At 40.2% G+C, this 21,918-nt stretch overlaps 1 protein-coding gene across 2 annotated transcripts; it reads left to right on the plus strand.

Moving 5' to 3' along the window:
• SMU1 (SMU1 DNA replication regulator and spliceosomal factor) lies at window positions 1-19,425 on the plus strand. Of its 2 annotated transcripts, none has more exons than XM_032308307.1 (12): window positions 1-137; window positions 2,839-3,049; window positions 4,578-4,730; window positions 6,184-6,294; window positions 7,659-7,787; window positions 9,228-9,347; window positions 11,261-11,377; window positions 11,979-12,106; window positions 12,943-13,069; window positions 15,127-15,294; window positions 17,298-17,450; window positions 18,501-19,425. In XM_032308307.1, exons 1-12 carry the CDS (start codon window positions 112-114, stop codon window positions 18,597-18,599), a joined length of 1,542 nt encoding a protein of 513 aa, XP_032164198.1. In that variant the 5' UTR covers window positions 1-111; the 3' UTR covers window positions 18,600-19,425. The 2 variants fall into 2 exon arrangements, with proteins under 2 accessions (XP_032164198.1, XP_032164199.1); XM_032308308.1 differs by having other exon boundaries at window positions 34-52.
• Window positions 19,426-21,918: the final 2,493 nt, after the last annotated feature.

Here is a 21,918-nt window from a genome sequence, read left to right on the forward strand (position 1 = left end):
GCGTCGGACGTCGAGCGGAAGTGGTGTAAGGCGGCCGCCGGAGGTGTATTTGGTGTGTTGCGCGACTGGGCCTAGGGGTGGACTGGTGTGTGTCCCTGTGAAGATAGCACTATGTCGATCGAAATCGAGTCCTCGGAGTGAGTCGTGCGGTGGCGGAAGTTCGCGAGGTGGTGGGGGCGGGGAGGTAAAGGGTGTGGAGTGGAAGATGCTCAGGGGGAGGCGTCTGAGAGTGGAGGGCTTTTCCTTGCCCACAAAGAAGCTTCTTGGATCTGGCTACCTCGGAGGCGGGCCCACTAGAAAGCAGCGAATGAGAAGCCCAAAGCCCCATGGGAGAGTGCTGGGGGCTGGGAGGAAGCATAGGCCTTGAAGATCTGAGTTCTAGCCATCGCCGACTCCTGGCGCGCTCTGTGACTGGTCAGATTGCCCATACATTCTGAACTCCAGTCTGATTACCTGCACAAGGGAGCTTGGATTCTAAGCTTTCTTCTCTTCTCGCTCCCCCTTAAACGGTGTGATTCGTTTTCCTCTGTGCTTACATGGCCCCTTGGCGTTTCTCTGCCCCGCGCTTACCCAGCATTGTAGCTGTTTCTCTGCCCACCCTACAGGCCTGTGTAGGCGCCGAGGAGTCCTTCTAGTCCAAGTTCTTAGCACAACCTAGATGCTCAATTACTGCCTTCGGAACGAATGAATAATTAGCTGTTTTATCAAGCGGTATCTGGCGCTGAATTTTGATTGGTCAGAGAGTTCTCTGTAGCTATAAAGGAGAGACAGAATGTGAAGACGAGGTCAGAATGAATGATCGACTTGTGAGGGAGGCAGACTAATGACTGAAGGTCTTCAGTGAACTTTTTTAGGACTCCACCCTCTACCTTGCCCTTGCCTATACTTAATAATTAAACCAGCAGACACATAACATTTGTGTCCTGAGTGTAAGTAAGGGAGAAGACTTGTCCTGAAGACCTGCCACAGGAGAAAGGGAGACTTACTCATTCAACAAATACTGAAGTCTATTCTGTGTTGCTCTAGACCCTGGGGATGCAGTAGCAAACAAAACACAAAAATTCTTGCCTTTATAGAATGTACATGATGACAAACAATAAACAAGAGACTTAACAGATGGTAGTAAGTGTTGTGGAGAAAAATAAAGCAAAGAAGAGTGATGGTGCTGGCAACTAAGACAACTAAGGGCAGTAGTTGCAAAGCATTCCATGCTTTGGGGTCTCAGTAATAGCGGACACCACTCCGCCTCCCATCCTTGGGCTGCTGCATCCTTGTTTGCTTTTAAGATTTTATTTTTAAGTAATCTCTGCACCCATTGTGGGCCTTGAACCCACAGCCCTGAGATCAAGAGCCTCACAGTCTACTGACTGAACCAGTCAGACGTCCCTGCATGTTTTTATTTTCAGTAATAGCTACTCTTTAGTATTTTCTATGCTAGTCATGCTATGAACAGTATAGTCAACCCTACAGGATAGGGGTTGACAGGATACAGATGAGGAAACAGGCACAGAGATGTTAACTGACCTGCCCAGGGTCACAGTAAGTGACCAAACTCTGATTCAAATCCCAACCTATCTCCAAAGCTTTTAGGTCTTTATGTATTACAACTGACTCCTAAATAATGGGTTTGAACTGTGGGGTCCACTTAATATGAGGATATTTTTATAGTACAGTACTATAAATGTATGTTCTCTTCCTTAATGATTTTCTTTTTTCTAGCTTGCTTTATTGTTAGAATACAGTATATAATACATAGGACATACAGCATATATGTTAATTGACTGTTTATGTTCTCAGCATGGCTTCTGGCCAACAGCAGGCTACTCACATTAACGTTTTTGGGGAATCAAAAGTTAAACACAGATTTTTGACTGTGCAGGGGATCTGTGCCCCTAACCCACGTTGTTCAAGAGTCAGCTGTACATTGTGTTTGAAGAAAGTAAATTTGATTTGAGGTGTGTCAAATACAAGATTTTTATAGGGAGGGTACCTTTTTTGGGAGTGCAAATGGAAGTATGTTAAGAAAGATAGTAGATACTAGAACAGCAGGAATCTAAACCTGAGTAACTCTTAAAGGGGCCATGAGAGAAAAGACTACTTAACAGAAGTAGCAGTAATCACTTTCCTTCTGCAGAAATTTTTAAGAGGGTGTTTGCTTTCCTGTCTAGGGATGTGTACTCAAGAGCCACATTTGTCCGTTTGAGCCTTCATTTTTCCATTTATCTCTGTTACTTGGTCAAATCCTTATCTGAAAAGTGGACATAATAGTAATACCTACCTCATAGGATTGTTTTGAATAAATGAATCAATATGCCCAAGATACTTAAAAGGGTATCTGGTATATAGTAAATACATAATAAACAAGAAACTTTGTTCATTGTTTTATGTTATTTCTCCCTGATAGAAGAAATTAAATTCCTGTCTGAAATTCTTTCTAGCCAGAACAGTCTAACCCTCTATACTCCTGCTGCCTATAGAAATACAGTGTGAGGGGCGCCTGGGTGGCTCAGTGGGTTAAGTGTTCAACTTGATTGATTTTGATTTTGGCTCAGATCATGATCTTGGGGTTGTGAGATCAGGCTCTATGCTCCATTCTGGCTCTGGCGCATTCTTAAGGTTTTCTTCAGTTGCCTTTCCTTCTGTGATTTTTGGAAAGTTTTACTTATATGATAGGATAATATATGATAAGATATATGATATAATAAAGAACTACAAAGCAAACAGTGAAAGGAGGATGGCCTAATAGAAGAAATAAGCTGGGGGGAGGGGGTTTTATTTGTGGACTCATTGGTGTGTGAGGATTACTGAGCTAAGTGACTTGCTTCCCCCCCTCCGCAGTGTGATCCGTCTTATCATGCAGTACCTGAAGGAGAACAGTTTACATCGGGCACTAGCAACCTTACAGGAAGAGACTACTGTGTCTCTGAATACCGTGGACAGCATTGAGAGTTTTGTAGCTGACATTAATAGTGGCCATTGGGATACTGTTTTACAGGCTATACAGTCTCTGAAATTGCCAGACAAAACCCTCATTGACCTCTATGAACAGGTAAGAGTGGAGGTGATGCTGATCCCCTTGAATTGGTTTATTATGGGCCCCCTCACTGGGAAGCATCGGTGAGCATTTCTTGAAGCACTGTGGGAGTGTAACAGCCCTTAAAACTTACACTGTCAAGGCTTGAGTACTACTTTGTATGTTTTTTTCCTTTTCTTTTTTTTCTTGAAAAGCCAAGATTTTCCTTAACTAAGATTATTTTTTAAGTAATCATTAAATAAACTGTTCTGATACCAAGTAGTATATTACAGTTTGTTGCTGGCACTAACCACGCAGTTAGTGCAGACCCACCCTGCAAGCTAAAGGCTCAGTCCTCCCCAAGATGCCCCTTCAGACACAGGCTGCACTTTTTTTGGGTCTCAGGCCCCCCACACTTCTGACCAAGTGGCTGCATATCTGGGGTCCCCATGACCCCTTCAGAATTGATGATTCACTAGAATGAATCACAAAACTAGTAAAGTGCCATATTTATGATTACAATTTTATTATCAAGAATATAGATCAGGACCAGCCAAATGAAGAGACACATAAAGGAGAGGTCTCAGAGTGTCCTGAGTGCAGAGCTTCTAATGCTCTCTCCCTATGGAATCAGAGCATCTCACTTGGCATATTAATGTGTTTACCAACCAAAAGCTCCATTGGGATTTTTATTGGGGTTTCATTCAGTCTTCAGCTCCCCAGCACTCCTTGGAGGTTGGACTCACTCAAAACCTCAACCCTCTAACGTGTTTGGTTTCTCTGGCAACCAGCCCTTTCCATGAACTGTCTTCATAGCGCAAACTCAGATGTAATGCACAGGGCTCATTAATAATGAAGATATTCCTCTTATTAGGAAATTTCCAAGGTTTTTAGACGCTCTGTGCCAGGAAACGAGGACAAAGATCGTACAAATTAGTTATTATACACTTGTATAATAACAGAATGGGCTTTCTGGAAATAACTGTAGTTGTTGTTTAAAATAAAAATAGGATAGTTTGTTTATTTACAGTCCATATGAGTTTAGTAATTACCCAAAGAAAATTTTGTTAACTGGAGAAAGGTTTCTCTGGAGCTCATGGAAATATTCTCATCTTTAGTTTTCTTCAGTTTCTGTATTCTGAGCAGGAAGCCTGAGAGGAGAGGAGATCGGTAGATAAAAATGAAGGACAGAAGTTGAAAGACTGGGGTAGCTCAGTCAGTTAAGCATCCGACTTCATCATGCTCTGAGGATCCTGAGATCTGAGTCCTATAACCAGCTCTGCCTCTCAGTGGGCAGTCTGCTTCCTCTTCTCCCTCTGCCCCTCCCCACCTTGTGCTCTCTCTCTCATAAATAAATAAGAGCTTAAGAAAAGATTGAAAAAAAAAAGATTGAAGTTATCATTTATAATTGCTTCATTAACCCACCTGAAAATACTAGGGAAAAGAGGAAGGAATATTTCCTAATTTTGGAAATCATATTGGGAGGCCATTTTTGAAGCAGAACTTATACTGAAAGAGTACTGAAAGAATGCATTGAAACAGACATTTTCTTTCCATTTTCTAGGTTGTTCTGGAATTGATAGAGCTGCGTGAATTGGGAGCTGCCAGGTCACTCTTGAGACAGACAGACCCCATGATCATGTTAAAACAAACCCAGCCAGAGCGTTATATTCATTTGGAGAACCTCTTGGCCAGGTCTTATTTTGATCCTCGTGAGGTATGACAAGAAGCTCTTGTTAACTTAAAAAAATATATACTAATGTATTCTGTTTTTTAACCATTTTATTGGATACTGATTTTGATTTAATTTTTGAGAATGAGGATTAACTGTTTATGTATGTTGATTGAAATTTACATATGCTAAAAAGAATAATCTTGTTCAGTTTTCTGAGTATTTGAAGGTCTTCCCTATACACCCCATTTTAGAGGGTTGTATGTTGATTAGTCAAAAAATTTACTCTGATACATTTTCTACATTAGCCCAAATACTTACTTGACACTGAAGTGCTGCCTGACTGCTAGTATATTACTGTGCATTTGTGTCCCTTGGCCCAACAAGTGCAGTTTTCTTTTTTTTCTTTTTTAGTTCTTGGAAAGCTTGTGCTTTTGTCTCAGCCGGTTATGCTTACTGGTAGAGTGTGGTGACTGATACTCTTTTCTTCTTCCCAAACCTAATTTTGCTCACCCAGCCTTTTACTAGTCTAAATAGGAGGAGGAAGAGTTTAATAGGTCCTAGAGAGTATAAAGTTAGGGTAAACTCACAGAAACCATGAGGAAAGAAATTTAGATTACCATGACAGGATTCAGGTTAGAGGGGGTGAAGAACTTCTGGGTTGGGAGTCATTGGACTGAAATAAATTACCAAAAAATTATTAAAAGAATCCTCAGCTCTGCAGATTTTTCAGAAAACTGGAAAAACAACTCTGGCTTTGACAATGGTTACTTGGACCCTTTCAGAAATAACAATGTGGACTGGCTGACTTCCAACTCTCTCCCAGCTTATACTTTTGAAATGCAAGTGGGGGGAGTTGGGAAGTTGTCTTAACTAATTAATATAATCAATCCCTTCTTTAACCAGGTAGTTTCTTTGTGTGTGTGTGTGTGGGTTTTGTTTTTTTTTTTTTTTAATGTTTCTGCTTGGTGCGCCTGGGTGGCTCGGTTAGTTAAGCCCCTGCTTTTGGCTCAGGTCATGATCCTAGGGTCCTGGGATGGAGTCCTATGTCAGGCTCCTTGCTCAGCAGGGAGTCTGCTTCTGCCTGCTGCTCCCCCTGCTTGTGCGTGCTTGCTCGCTCGCTCTCTCTCTCTGTCAAAAAAATAAAATCTTTTTTTTTTTTTTTAAAGATTTTATTTATTTGACACACAGAAAGAGACAGCAAGAGTGCGAATATATACAGAGGGAATTGGAGAGGGAGAAGCAGGTTTCCCACTGAGCAGGGAGCCCAGTTTGGAGGACCCTGATCCCAGGATCCTGGGATCATGACCTGAGTCGAAGGCAGAAACTTAACGACAGAGCCTCCCAGGTACCCCAAATAAATAAAACCTTAAAAAAAAAAGTTTCTGCTTGATGATTATTTTTGTTTGGTTTGGTTTGGTTTGGTTTGGTTTTAAATAAGCACACTCATATCCTGTAACCACTTCTTAGAATGATGCTACCCCATCTCCTTTTTCAGGCATACCCAGATGGAAGTAGCAAAGAGAAGAGAAGAGCAGCAATTGCCCAGGCCTTGGCTGGGGAAGTCAGTGTGGTGCCTCCATCTCGTCTCATGGCATTGCTGGGGCAGGTAATTAAAGTCGGTGGAAAAAAAAAAAAAAAAAAAAAAAAAAGGCTGTGGAGTTGAACTCCTGGTACTGTTTCCTATATATAAACTCTATAGGCTGGAGAAATCAGATATCCTTAGAATTGGGGACAGCCTGTAGTGCTCCTTATACCAGCACGTGTGTCATGCCACCTTCATCTTTCCTGGGAAAAGCAGTATAGATTAATGGTTAATAGTACAGGCTCTAGAGTTAGTTAGAATTAGGATGATTGTAGAATTTATCATTCCATCTGGGATAGCTGGTACTATCAACAGATAGTACTGTTGATCATTGTGCCAGGACACTGTCAAAGGCAAATTGGAATAAATGTTCAGTTAGAATCCAAGATCTCTCACTTACCAACTAATGTGATCTTTAACACATTACCTAACTTTTGTGGACTTTTTTTTTTTTAACTAATTTCTACACCCATTGTGGGCCTCGAACTCCTGAGCCTGATCATATTAAAACCTCACAAATGGATAGGAAAAATAGTAAAAGTACAGTAGACAAGTGGGCAACGAACATAAATAAACAGAAGAGGAAATAAATTGGGAACCATTAAAAGAGTTGGCAAAAGATCTACTCTAGGATCATCAGTCTCCAAAATGGGTGATTTTTCCACTCCATATAATGCAGTCTTAAACATTACTGAGGTTACAACTTTTTGGGAAACTGGTTTGGCAGTGTGTATCAAGAGCTTAACCATTCATATTCTTTTTTGGGTTCAGTAATTCTTCTAGGGATCTATTCTGAGTGAGTGTTATCCCTCAAATAGAAAATGCCTTATGTTCAGAAGTGTTTGTTGTGGCATAATTTAGCCGTGTAAAAAATTGGTAGCAGTGTGACTGTCCATTAATATATTAATTAAACTATTAAGCCCTTCACCATGTAGGGTATATTTTATAGCCATTGAAATGATAGTTATGTCATTGCATGACCTGATGATAGGTGGTGAAAACAGTATAAAATTTTATATAGAATATCAATACAGGTATATTACTTAATAAACACATGGGGTGGGGGGAAACACTAGAAGGTATACACAAAACGCTAACTAACTGTTGGATGTTGGGACTTTGGGAGATTTTTGTTTTTCAAATTTTGTTTCTGATAAAGGTTAAACCTCTAAGAAAAACAATATGGAAATATGGACCTGTTGGCTCTCAGAGTTCCCTGCATCCAGGCATCAGCGTGTGTTCCTAAAACACACACAGCTGCATTGGTTATATTGTCTTCAGATGGCCAAAGACTCGTGTTAACCTGATCCTTTCGGGCTGGCTTTGAGCAGTCAGGACTGGTTCTTAGAGGCACCCAAGCAGATGAGTGTATGTTTCTTTGCTCACAGGCCCTGAAGTGGCAGCAGCACCAGGGGTTGCTTCCTCCTGGCATGACCATAGATTTGTTCCGAGGCAAAGCAGCTGTCAAAGATGTGGAAGAAGAAAAGTTTCCTACACAGCTGAGCAGGCATATTAAGGTAGGATCCTTAGATACTCAGCCACTTGCTAATCATTTGTCAAGGACTTCATGCCTGCCCAGCCAGGGTGTGTGCCGGGGCTTGGGTCGGGGAGCAGAGCTCATTCTCCAGCTCTGACAACATTCAGGGTTGCCGCTGGTGATCACTGGCATCTTTCTGGGCTCTGGCAGTGGCACACCTCAGGTGTATATCCATAAATTTGGCAGCTGGCCCATCCTCTGCCCTTGCACTTCTTCCCAGAAGGGCTTCATTTGAAAGAATGGTTAGCTCTTTGGGTAAGCCTGGAACTCACTGTGAACTTTCTGTGTATTCATCCAGTTCAGTGTTGCAGTTTTTGCCTGCTCCATGTCTGGCAAATTACCAGGCATAGATTGTAAAGCAGGCTTGTGTGGTGTTGGAGGAAAATAATTTTATCATCTTATGGCTATTTCTTGTTTTTTGTTGTTGTAGTTCTTTTTTTAATCTGAGACTTTTCTAGGATAAAGCATACTCACGTAATTGCTGCAGCTCCCAAAATTAAAAGTGTATTTGCTACTTCAGCATCTCCTTTATATTAGTTTCTCCCTGGATTTGTGGTATTTATGGCTTTTGAAATATTTCATATTCCTCAGATCTTGGGCTTTGGCTTAGAGCTTTAACTTTTACCTTTTCTGGATTGTATGTTCTGATTCCCATGTAAAGATATTTCTAAGTAGCACTGTTAACCTGGGTGAAGCCTTGAGACAGATAGAAATCCATTATAATTACGCTGCTGGGCTAAGATTTTCTTTTATGAACACTTCCTTTTCTGGTATATAAAATGAAATTCATAATAGAGCTTTTCTCTGTTTTCCTTCGTCTAATGTTCTGTAGTTTTCATCTTTTACTGGGAACATTGCTGGTAAATGCTCAGGATACATCTCCTAGGCAAATAGTCTGTCAGCTCTAATTAGTTCTTGAGTCGGTCAGCCACACGTTATCGTCACTTGATTAAATGAAGGTCATGAGAAGGAACAGGATGGAAAATTTGTTTACAAAACAATATAGGAAAACAGGCATTTATTTTGGGGGAAAAAAAATTGTTGCCCCTAGATGCACAACATACTGTCTCACATTGAATATGAAAGTCATACTATGGCTGTGTCAGGTAAAAATTTACTGAGTATTTTAATAGGATTATTTGTTCCAAGTCCTGTGCTAAAATAGTTCCTTCATAACTGCTTTGGAAATACCAATTTCATATTAAAAAAGCTAGTTTAAACTGAGAGCCCAGACCTAAAACTGGTCAGAGAAAATACATCCATTGCCTCTGTCCAGATACAGAAATAACTCTCCAATACTCTGTAATAGAGGCTAGCTATCACTTTGTTCTAGGGCAGGATTTCTCAAAAGGTTAAAGTGGAAATTGTCTTAAGGTCAGTAGATAAAAATGCATCTGTTTCATTGTTTCATTTGAAACAGTTTGGTCAGAAATCACATGTGGAGTGTGCTCGATTTTCTCCAGATGGTCAGTATTTGGTCACTGGGTCTGTTGATGGATTCATTGAAGTCTGGAACTTTACAACTGGAAAAATCAGAAAGGTAAAGTATTTAAAATATGTTAACTTTTCTAGTGGCAGAATTATCTATTTTTTGTTTTTAAATTATCTTATTTTTACAATATAAATATATTTTTTATTTTTATTTTATTTTATTTTTTTAAAGATTTTATTTATTTATTTGACAGGGAGAGAGATCAAAAGTAGGCGGAGAGGCAGGCATAGAGAGAGGAGGCAGCAAGCTCCCTGCTGAGCAGAGAGCCCGACGCGGGCCTCGATCCCAGGACCCTGAGACCATGACCTGAGCTGAAGGCAGAGGCTTAACCCACTGAGCCACCCAGGCGCCCTAAATTTATTTTTTAAATCAATAATATGTACATCTGATACAACATTTTTTAAAAATAGTCTTTGTTTGAGAGAGAGGGAGAGCATACCTGAGTGCTAGCCCAAGCATGAGTTGGGGAAGGGGCAGAGGGAGAGGGAAAGGGAGAAGCAGACTCCCCACTGAGTGCAGAGCCAGCTACAGGCTCCATCTGAGGACACTGAGATCTTGACCTGACCTGACCTCACTTAACCAACTGATCCACCCAGGCCCCCATTTGATAAGACATTTTATAAATAGAAATGTTGCTCAGTAAGAGAGTCTTGCTCCAGGGCACCTGGGTGGCTCAGTGGGTTAAGCCTTTGCCTTCAGGTGGTAATGATCTCAAGGTCCTGGGATCAAGCCCCGAATTGGGCTCTCTGCTCAGCCTGCTCCCCCTCCCCCTCTGCCTGCCTCTCTGCCTACTTGTGATCTCTGTCTCTGTCAAATAAATAAATACAATTTAAAAAAAAAAGAGAGAGTTTTGCTCCTATTGTCCCTCAGTTGGTCAGTTCTCTTCCTTGGTCCACCCAGGGTTATTCTTATGTAACTTTCCTGTACTTTCTAAGTATGTGGAAGAAATTACTTACTTTTTCTAATCTAATTATAGTACTTACTAATTGTTTCTCTTATTATGAATGAAGTTGATTATCTTTTTATATGTGAAAACTACCAGTGTTTCCTGTTCTGTGAAGTCTTCGTATCCTTTGCTTATTTTTCTTTTGGATTCTTACTGATTTTTAGGAACAGTTTTTGTATTATGTATTGCAAATATTTTTCAGTTTTGGGTGTTGTCTTTTGACTTTGCTCATCGTTTTGTTTTACAGACTTAGTTTTTTTGTATTATATTTATCCATCTTTTTCCCCTACAACTTCTAGTGCTTTCATGTTTCATTTTAAGTTTAATTTTTGATCCATTGGAATTTGTTCAGGTAGATGAAGTTGGTGTAGATCCGAATTAATTTTTTTCCCTAAAAGGTATTTACTGACTATCCACTGATTTAAAATAGAACCTTTATCATAGAATACTAACTTATGCTCCATGGGTAGTGAATTCATAAGTGATTTTCATTTTCTGCTTCATATATTTCCTTATAGTTTGTTTTTAAAAAAAAACAAACCATGATGCAGTCTTACTTTGTAATTAGGAAAAGATGGATACTTTGTTCAGAACAGTAATGGATGGTAAAAGAAACATCATGATTCAGTATATTAGTCAGTATATGGTTTTAGAAAAAGTAGCTGACAATTTAAAAAAGACATTATCTTTTCACATCATACCTCTGAAATTCAGATACATTAAAAATGTACAGTTGTGGACTTGTAGGGGAATTTTGCACAGAAGAAGGATTAGTAAGCAAAAGATGTAGGTTGTTATATTGGAATTTTTTAGAGTATAATTTGAAGTGTGTAAAATTACTTATTCCCACCACTATCAGTTGTTCATTAGGAGCACATGTGCATGGCACTAGTATTTGCTTGGGAAATTTAGAGTAGGCACAGTCTCTTACTCTGCTTTCAGTGAGTTTATAGAGATCTAGCGTAACTGGGGACTTTGTCTTGTTTTGGTAACTGCTTATCTTTGTTTCCTTTAGGATCTTAAATACCAGGCCCAGGATAACTTTATGATGATGGATGATGCTGTCCTCTGCATGTGCTTCAGCAGAGATACAGAAATGTTAGCAACTGGGGCCCAAGATGGAAAAATTAAGGTATTTATTAGGGGCAAAAACTTTTATATGTAGACATTTTGAGACTTGCAATGAGGAAGTGTTCCACATGTGATAGCTTAATAACACCTACTGTTTTTGAGCATCAACTTTATGCTAATTTACTTTTTCTTGCTTAATCCTAATAACTGCCAATAATCAGTTTAAGGTCACACCGTTGATAAGCGATAAATTGGGACTTCAACTCAGATCTACTCCTCATGCTCTTTCTGCTGTACCACCCTGGCTCACCTTATAAAGATGTGTCGTACTTTGGATTTTTTTTAGAGAATGGGATTGGTCTGCAGTTGATTAGCTGTGGTTTGTATTTAATTGCTGGTAAAACACCATGGGCTAGATTAAATACAGAAATGGTCTCTGCTAAGTGAGCTTTCAGTCTGAACTTTTGTTTTGATAATTTATGAGTAAAGAGATTTAAGTTTCAGAGGATTCAGTTATTGCACTATGTGAAGCAGCCATATTCAGCTATTAGCATGCATTTTTAATGCTGTTTTAGTACACTGTTGAGTATTGCATCTTGCTCAGCTCTGCAGGCAAGAGTGGGACTCTGTTTACAAGTTTCTACTATTTTTTTTTTATAAAGGTATGGAAGATTCAGAGTGGGCAGTGTTTAAGGAGATTTGAAAGGGCCCACAGTAAAGGTGTCACCTGTCTAAGCTTTTCTAAGGATAGCAGTCAGATCCTTAGTGCCTCTTTTGACCAGACAATTAGGTAAGTAAGAGTCTCCAAACTCCCTCACTTGGGTTTGCTATGGTGAAGCACTGGAGGGAGGTACTTGTGATTCCTTATGCTTTCATCTAGATGGTGTTATATGAAGAATGTGTGTATGTAAGACCTCATTATTATTTTGTTCATTTTAGTCTACCCAGAAGAGAGATTAGAAAGGGATTATACCAGTGTTTCATGTTTCTCGAAATGTGATTTTTTGACCCATGTGCATCAGAAGTACCATAGAGGGCATATTTTCTTCCAGTCTGTGCCAAGCTTTTGTTTTTGATTTGACAAAATGAAAATTATACTGCATAGTCCTCTTTCTTCACCTGATTTTAGAACTTGAGCTTCTCTAATTCATTGAAAGAATATTCAACATCCGGTCCCAACTGCAGTCTGTAGAACACTTTTTTTTTTTTTTTTTTAAGATTTTATTTATTTGTCCGAAAGAATGAGAAAGGCAGACAGAGGGAGAAGTAGGCTCCCTGCTGAGCAAGGAGCCTGATACGGGATTTGATCCCAGGACCCTGGGGTCATGTCCTGAGCTGAAGGCAGACGTTAACGGACTGATCCACCCAGGCATCCCTAGAATATTTGTTTTAATAAATACTTTTTTTTTTTTTTAAGATTTTACTTATTTGTGAGAGTGAGAGAGAGAACACACAAGTGGACAGGAAGGGGAGAGGGAGAGGGAGAAGCAGACTCCCTGCTGAGTGGGGTTCCATCCCAGGATCTTGGGATCGTGACCTGAGCCAAAGACAGTTAACCAACTGGGCCACCCAGGCACCCTGCAGTCTGTAAAATTTTAATTGTTCATTTCTTTTTGTTTGTGATAGAATTCATGGTTTAAAATCTGGGAAAACTTTGAAGGAATTTCGTGGCCATTCCTCCTTTGTTAATGAAGCAACTTTTACACAAGATGGACATTATATTATTAGTGCATCCTCTGATGGCACTGTAAAGGTTAAGTATTTGCTACTAGTCTATTTTGGGGTATCTATTTTTGTCCTTTGAAGAGTTTTCAGTGGTGATAATGGTGATGATTGTGGTGGAGTAAACTTTACTAGCTCTTTTAGCTGTAAATGAGGTGAGTCTGAGACATAGTAATATTTTTGGGTGAATCCCTATTTAAGTACCTCGGTTCAAATTTACATATTCAAAACAGACTTTATCATGTGTAGGAAGAGAGGAAGGTGTGGAGGCCTACATTAAGTCACACCACATTTATAGCAGTTAAAGTCTGTCTAGATAGAGGTATGGTTCACCAACTATAGTCAAGTTTACAAAGGGCTTAGTGGCCAGATAAATAGATCTCTTTTTTTCTTGCACAGTCTCACTCTACCCCTGACCCCCCAACATTTAGGGGCTTTCTTAACAACATTTATAGAGAGGCAGGGGAGGTGTAGAGTAGAACTAAGCCCCTCTCAAATACTCATTTACTGTCTCAGCTCTCAGCTGAAAGCTGAGATTCAGCAACTTCAGAGGCTTATTTATTTATTTATTAAAGATTGATTATTTATTTGATAGAGATCACAAGTAGGGAGAGAGGCAGGTAGAGAGATGGGTAGCAGGCGTCCTGCTGAGCAGAGAGCCTAATATAGGACTTGATCCCAGGACCCTGAGATCATGACCTGCGCTGAAGGCAGAGGCCCAACCCACTGAGCCACCCAGGCGTCCCAAGGCTTAGTTATTTTAATGCAGGCTTCATTTCCTAGCAGAGATGAGAAGTCCAAATAGAAAATTGCTGGAGATATTTGAGACAATCCATGTAAATTCTGAACCTCCTTTTGCTTACTTTTTCATTGATTCATGAGAGACAGAGAGAGGGAGGCAGAGGGAGAAGCTGGCTCCGCTCAGAGCAGGGAGCTGGGTGTAGGACTTGATTCCAGGACCCCAGGATCATGACCCCAGTTGAAAGCAGCCACCTAACAGACTGATCTGCCCAGGTATCCTGGACCTGCTTTTTAAATCGCCTTGGGTATCTGTGTAGTTTGTAGCAGAAGACTGAAGCATTTTAACACAAATGCCTAAAAGACCACCCTCAGAAATTGCTTGTTCTGGCTTGGGAATTGAACCAGGAACCTGAGGGTAGGAAAGTCGTCTTCAGGGTGGTTGGGGCCATATACAAAGCTCTTAGTACTTTAGTCATGGGACTTGCCCTCATTGTCCTTTGTATATGGGCCTTAAACAATCTGTGAAATGTTTGTGGTCTTTTCCTGTAGTTCATTAATGGGTCAGATAAAGCATCTCACTGATTTGTTGGACAGAAAACACTGGGATCCTTGTAACTCTTCACTGAAAAGTTCATTTCCCTCCTGAAGACAGTTGGGCTTTAGGGAGATTGGGCCAGATGATAACGTATAAATTAGGAAAATAAACATGGGGGCAATTAGTGGGGCAGTTATTTCCTCCTGTTTATAGGTAGTCAACATTCGTTAAGTGCTAAGCTCTGTTGAAAGCACAAAGGAAACAACACAGTCTGTGCCTTTGAGGCTTTTGTGTGTGTGTACACACACACACACACACACACACACACACTGTTCAGTGGTTCGAGCTGTACACTGGAATCATTTCTGGAGCTTTTTAAAAAATGGACATGCCTATGCCCTAGCCTAGAGCTCAGGATAGAGTCCTGAGCATATAATTCTAAAAAGTTATTTTGATGTCCAGATAAAAGTAGCTTTCTGGTTATTTGACAGTAGCAGTGTTGATACAAAATAAATTTTAAAGATATATAGCTCATTAGGAAAATTTTCTAAGGGAAGATCAGATTTTAAAAGGTTTTATTATATAGCTTTGTGGCTTGTTGATACCACTTAATTAGCAAATATGATAAGTGCTTACCATGTATATGGCAAAGCTAGGTATCTGATAGGACTAAAAATCAAGAAGCTTTTTTTCTGAATCAGTTTTATTCGCTTTTTTTTTTTTTAAATCACATTTTACTTTTTTTAAATCCCCAAACTTTTAGAAACTCTTATACCCCAGAAATGTTAATGCCTTAAACTTTTGTGTCATAGATCTGGAATATGAAGACCACAGAATGTTCAAATACCTTTAAATCCCTGGGCAGCACTGCAGGGACAGATATCACTGTCAACAGTGTGATCCTGCTTCCTAAAAATCCAGAGCACTTTGTGGTGTGTAACAGATCAAATACCGTGGTTATCATGAACATGCAAGGGCAGGTGAGTGCTCGGAACTTTGCATGGAACTTGTGGGCCATTCCTAAGTCATCCCTTGGTTCTGGCCCTTCCAGTAACAAAATATGGGTTCATCACTCCAAAAACCATATATAGTTGACCCCTGAACAACATAGGGGTTAGGGGCACGAACCCCCTGGATAGCAATCTGCATATTACTTTAGACCCCTCCCAAAGCTTAACTATTAATAACCTACTGTTAACTGGATGGAAGCCTCACTGATAACATAAATAATTGATTAACACATATTTTGTATGTTTTATGTATTATATACTGTATTCTTATCATAAAGTAAGAGGGTAGGAAAGAAATCTTTTAGAGAAAAAATGTTATTAAGAAAATCATAAGGAAGAAAAAATACATTTATAGTACCATACTGTATATATATTTTATTAAAAATGCATGGGGTGGTCAGAAGAGCATGTGACTCTTGATTTCAGGGTCATGACTTTGAGCCCCATGCTGGGTGTAGAGATTAGTAAAATAAATAAATAAACATTAAATAGAAAAATCTGTATATGAGTGGACATGTGCAGATCAAACCTGTGTCTTAACAGTCTCTGAGTAAGGGAGCTACAGTATGTGGATTACTAACTCAGTACATCTCCCAGTTACCACACTATCTAAGGTAGAACTGTCATAGGAGAAGGGCAACAGTGCTTCATGATATGTATTTGTAATCAGGGCACCTGTATGTTCCCAAGGAACCTCACTTTTATAGCACCAGGGACATTTGGAGTGTCAAGATTAAAGTCTCAAGCCCTAGGAATGTGTTGTGGTGCTACTAGACTGTTGGCTTGGGCCCTTGGGGATCCTGCTGAGCGTGGAGAAGAGCCAGGGGCTGGTGTCTGGAACCATCTCTCCCTTCCATTAGTCCTTGTAACTGATAAATTTGTAGTTTAGAATCCATGGTTGAGGGTCATCTGGCTGGCTTGGCTGGAAGAGTTTGCAACTCTTGATCTTGGGGCTATGAATTCAAACTCCACATTGAGTGTACAGATTAAGTAGGCAGACAGACTGACTCACTGACTGAACTAACTAAAAAAAGAGCCCCTGGTTGAGTTAGCTAGTTTGCATTATCTACTGGTCCCCTGTATAACACCTTTTGTTGCCCACTTCCTAGTTTTCTGCTGGTACAGGACGAAGAGTGCCTGTGTATGCACCCTATCCCTGGTGATAGCATCATATATAACCATAGTAAGATGATCAAAACCAAGAAATTGACACTGATAGAATACTATTAAATCAGACCCTATTTGGATTGCACTAGTCTTTATATGTGTTCATGTTGAGGCAACAAGTTCTATGAAGTTTTATCAGATGTATAGATTTTTGTAACTACCACAACAGTCAGGATACAGAACTGTTCCATCATCCCCAGAGGAACTCCCTCATGCTACACCTTTATAGTCAAACTTTCCCTCCGTCCCTAGCCCCTGGCAACTACTGATCTGCTTTCCGTTATTATTTTGTCATTTTGAGAATGGTGTAAAAAGAATCATATGTTATCTAACCTTTTAACCTGTTGAGATTGGTTTTTGCTCAGCTTGATTTATCATGATATGGTATATAAAATATCGCAAGCAAGGTCTTGGAGACAGAGGTCATCTTGCTTAAGGAAAGCATCCCATTCTGTTAGAAAGAGGAAACAATGGAGTGTAAGTCCACAGAGCATTGACAACTGGTAGTATATTGATTTAGAAATTGTTTAGGTGGTAATGAATTTACTTCAGGGTAAAATGACTCAGTAGACTAAAGAGCAGGGTTGGTAACTTGGGATGTATGATTAAGTTTAGATACCTTATCCATGGAATATTTCACAGGCAAGAGGATTTAGCACACGGTGAGTGTAACTGGTGATCTAATTATAAGTGTCAGTAAACCAAAATGCAAAATTAACCATCTGAAGGTGTTAAAACTGCTGCTTTTGAACTGCTGCTGCTAATCCAGATGTTTTGTTATTGCCTTGCGGTGTGGTATGATTTAGATTGTCAGGAGCTTCAGCTCTGGTAAGAGAGAAGGTGGGGATTTTGTTTGCTGCGCCCTGTCCCCTCGTGGTGAATGGATCTACTGTGTCGGGGAGGACTTTGTGCTCTACTGTTTTAGTACAGTCACTGGCAAACTGGAGAGAACTTTGACAGTGAGTATTACTAACTTAAGGCCATCTCAAGAAATTGCATTAATACTTGTGTCTTTCTGAACTCTGAAGTAAACCTCTTCCACACTGCTCTGTGAACCTTGGTATAAAAAATAAAAATTTTATGACTAAATAAAATAAAGGGCCCATTAGTAATGATAAAGAATTACCTCCTCTCTCAGGAAAGGTCTCCTTCAGTGAACCTTCAGCTTCAAGTGAATAGGATGGGTGTACATAAAGCAGACAGTAAGAAAGGGAACATGCCTAACTAGCCAGCTAGATTAGGCATATCCTCCCCGGTGGGACCAGAGAGTGACAGATATAGCTTATTTCTTGTTATATCACAATGTGATAGGAATTAGTCTTCCTCCATCTTTTGTGTCATTTGGAATAGTGTCCTCTAAGATCTCAGGAGGAGAAAAACTAGCTTAGGGCTATACTGGATGTTTTTAAGACTCATATCTGGAAGTGGCTTATGATACTTTGTTCCTCATTCTTTTTTGGTTTTTAGTCAGTCACATGGCTGACTAAATGCAAGGGGGGACAGGGAAAATGTAATTTTCTGTGGTCCAGAAGAAGTGATATGTTGAACATATGAAAAATTACATACAAATCCTTATTAGGAAACCTCTCTTGGTTTCATGACTCTTGAGTGAGCTTTTGATGCACCTGCTCTGTCAGGCCTCCATGCAGGTCTCAGGGATGCCTAGCTGAGGGGTCTGGAAAATACAAGGTCACTGAGTTGATCATCATTTGGTCTTAGACACTGTCTTGGCCTAGAATTTACAAAATAGCGATGGGGAGTAGGATCAGCTGTAATGCAAAATGGATTTGAGACAAAATATTATTCACACATTATGAAAAACAGTACAGAAATATCAACTAGCATTGTGATAGCCTCATTTGTTTTTGTTTTGTTTAGCCCTCGAGGCTGCCTTAGGCTGGTGGGAAGTGGAAGCTTCACTCTTCCTCCCTCCCACTCAACTCTGGATGCCTCTTGAGGGTGATTTTTATAGACCTATATCCTCTAACCCAATGCTTTACTTTTCTCAGGTTCATGAGAAGGATGTGATTGGTATCGCACATCACCCTCATCAGAACCTGATTGCTACCTACAGTGAAGATGGACTCCTAAAGCTCTGGAAACCCTAATTTCCACTTTTCTTTTAAAAGTTGCTTGAGAGCATGTACTTAAGTGAAGACATATTCATGTATTGTTTTTTTTTTTTTTTTTTTTTTTTTTTTTTTTTTTTTTAAGGCAACCTTTTCTAAGCAATTGTCTGAATTAGGAACAAGAGTAATTTTGTGAAAATTCATGTTCAAGTAGCAGTTACTCTTTTATATATATTTTTAAGGTATTCATTTATCTATTTCTAATTGGGGCAGTCATGTAATGTTTTCAGTAGTCTTCTACCTGAAGAGTGAAATACTGCTCTTTCTAGAAGAAAACTACTTTGATTTGAAATGGTGATTAAAACATACCTCCTGCAGTAAAATTTGTGAATAAGTAACCATCCCATACTCAGTAGCTCTTTGCTGGTCTGGTTTTTTTAGATGTTAATAAACTTTACCCTTTTGGAGGCTTTGTTTTTAAATGTAAATAAGTGCTTATCTAGTTAACATATTTACTTGGAATCAGGTGAGGAGAGTGGGACATAACATCATTAATCCCAGTATAGCAGAAGTCCATTCCTAGTTAGAAAGATAGACTGACTATAAAAGGGTCAGGTGTTGCATAGGCTATCTCATTGCCTTCACTGTCCACTCACTCTTACTAGCTGTGCCTTCTCATATGTTCTGGCCAACTCTAGAGACTATCATCTCCATCTTCTCAGTAGAACCAGTTGCAGGATCCACTAGAATTCAGTTTTGGTATTTAAAATGTGCTATTCTGAAGGAAACTGGAAAAGGACCCGAGATTTATAAAAGTCTTTTTTTGCTATGTGCGTCCTTACCAGTTGAGGAAAAAAAAAAAAAAGCCAACAAAACTCTTGAAAATACTTTGCACATGGGTGTCTTTATGTTTCAACCAAAGATATATTCAGTGCACGGATGTTGATGTTGAAGGTGCTGTGCAGGAATCATTTCAAGAAATTGAGACTTTCATGTAGGCCAGCTCTTATGCCTTTTAATTTTAGCCTTTATTAGGTACAAATTAATGGGGGAAGTTTTAAAAAAGCTTTGGAGTGTTATAATTTACCTTTGATTGAAATATAGCCTGATCCTTTGCCTGGTGCAATAATGTTCAGTATTGGCTGAATTATTCCTTGGCAGCACTAAGAAATGACTCTTCCCCGATCATATTCCTGAAAGTTTTTTTTTCCTTTGGCTGTTAAATCTGCAGCTTTTTGGGAAGCCTGGGTGGTTCAGTCATTTGAGTGTCCGACTCTCGATTTTGGCTTAGGCCATGATCTCAGGGTCCCTGTGTTTGAACCCCATGTCTGGCTCTGCTCCATGCTAAATGTGGTGTGCTTGAGATTCCCTTTCCCTCGCTCATGTACACACTCCTGCACTCCACTCACTCCCAAAATTTTAAACATGCTTTTTGACAGAAATGTCATTTGCTGCCATTTTGAGAGTTGAACATAGTCACGAATCCGTCAACTTCGCATGAATTCTGGTGTCCCATCCCAGTGAAAATAAGTTTTCACATAAATAAAAGGTTTACAGGTTATGTTAAAATTCCTTAGAAAAGTCTTAAAGAAATTGGGATTTTCTGTTTAGCCCATGACCTCATGAATAAGCAAGCAGTTGAGCAGTACTGTTAAAAAATAAAGCAGGCCAAGGGCTTCTGGGTGGCTCAGTTGGTTAAGCTTCTGCCTTTAGCTCAGTTCATGATCTGGAGTCCCAGGATAGATTCCCATATAGGGCTTCTTGCTCAGTGAGGAGTGTGCTTTCTCCATTTCCCTTTGCCCCTCCCCCTGTTCATGCTCTCACAAAAACAACAACAAAAAAACAGGCCTAAAATGGAGTCACTTTTGCTAAGCCCCACATCAGCAAATGCAGACTTAATACCTACCCAAACTGCGGTTTCAGCCTGTCCTAGGACTAATTTTTAACCAGTCTGGAATAAGCTGATTCAGCATTTATATCGTAATCTGACAGGCCCCTTCTACAGGAAGGTGATCTTGCATGAAACAATCCATTCTGTTGGGAGATTTATTTTCCCCACCCACTTCAAGTTTGTAAACACCTTTCATTTTGTGCAGCTCTTTAGACCTCCTTTTTATTAGGATGTTGCTGGATTCACTGATCATTGAATAAAGTCAGTTTTGCAGTTGAATTTTTTTTTTTTTAATTTGTTTATTTGACAGACAGAGATTACAAGTAGACAGAGAGGCAGGCAGAGAGAGAGAGAGAGGGAAGCAGGCTCCCTGCTGAGCAGAGAGCCCGATGCGGGACTTGATCCCAGGACTCTGGGATCATGACCTGAGCCGAAGGCAGCGGCTTAACCCACTGAGCCACCCAGGCGCCCCTGCAGTTGAATTTTTTTAACAGTATTTCCTTTATGCTTATGAAGAACAGTCTAGTCCACACAGGTTCATTTACTCCTAGAAATTTTTATTAAACGTCTCTTCCTGTACCTAGTACTGAGGATGGCTTAAGACCAGTTCCTGTCATAGAATAGGCAGGAAATGGGGGTGCCTGGGTGGCTCCAGTAGGTTGTCTGCCTTCGGCTCATGTCATGATCCTTGGGTCAGTGGGGAGCTTCTCCCTCTGCCTGCTGCTCCCCCTACTTGCACTTGCTCTATGGGAAGAAATGCAAGTTAAAGGAGTACTTAAAATGGGGTATGAGGAAATCTTGCTGTTTTTTTTTGGATAATGGGCACCTTATCAACCCTTCTGAGTTAGAAAAGGCTTCATGGAAGAGTTGACCATAAAAAGACCAGCTGGAGCCCATGGGTAAAAGGATTTGGCCAGTCCAAGTTAGCAGGAGCCTTTCCAGGCACCAGTGTGCTCTAGCTCCAAGGCATATATACTGGACAAATGGTAGCATCTTGGGAGACCAGGTGGAGAAAGCCTGGATTTGGAGCCTCTTTTTTAAGATTTTACTTATTTGACAGAGATCACAAGTAGGCAGAGAGGCAGGGAGAGAGAGGGGGAAGCAGGCTCTGAGTAGAGCCCGATGTGGGCCTCCATCCCAGGACCCTGGGATCATGACCTGGGTCAAAGGCAGAGGCTTAACCCACTGAACCACCCAGGTGCCCTATTTGGAGCCGCTTAAGTAGGTAATTTTTCTTAATAATGAATTGGTCTAACAAGTAAAAAGTTGAAAACCGTGATCTTCTGCCTTTCCCAGGTAACTGCTGTGTCTCCAATTTCCTTTTGTACAAACCTTAAAAAGTGTGCATTTACTCTACACCTAACTATTCTTATGTAAGGGGGAACCCCAGGGACTGAGGCCCGGGGAGAGAAGGGCCACCCAGGCTTCTTGACTGCACCAGCCTGTACCAGTGTCCAGCTGCTTGAG

The sequence above is a fragment of the Mustela erminea genome, chromosome 12, assembly GCF_009829155.1.
Source record: "Mustela erminea isolate mMusErm1 chromosome 12, mMusErm1.Pri, whole genome shotgun sequence".
Lineage (NCBI taxonomy): Eukaryota > Metazoa > Chordata > Mammalia > Carnivora > Mustelidae > Mustela > Mustela erminea.

Bases quoted from the DNA above. Each gene is read 5' to 3' on its own strand.
- SMU1 (XM_032308307.1), top strand. From the start codon at position 112: ATGTCGATCGAAATCGAGTCCTCGGA. The intron at 6,295-7,658 runs GTAATTAAAGTC...CTTTGCTCACAG, and splicing joins TCATGGCATTGCTGGGGCAG to GCCCTGAAGTGGCAGCAGCA. The intron at 12,107-12,942 runs GTAAGTAAGAGT...TGTTTGTGATAG, and splicing joins TCTTTTGACCAGACAATTAG to AATTCATGGTTTAAAATCTG.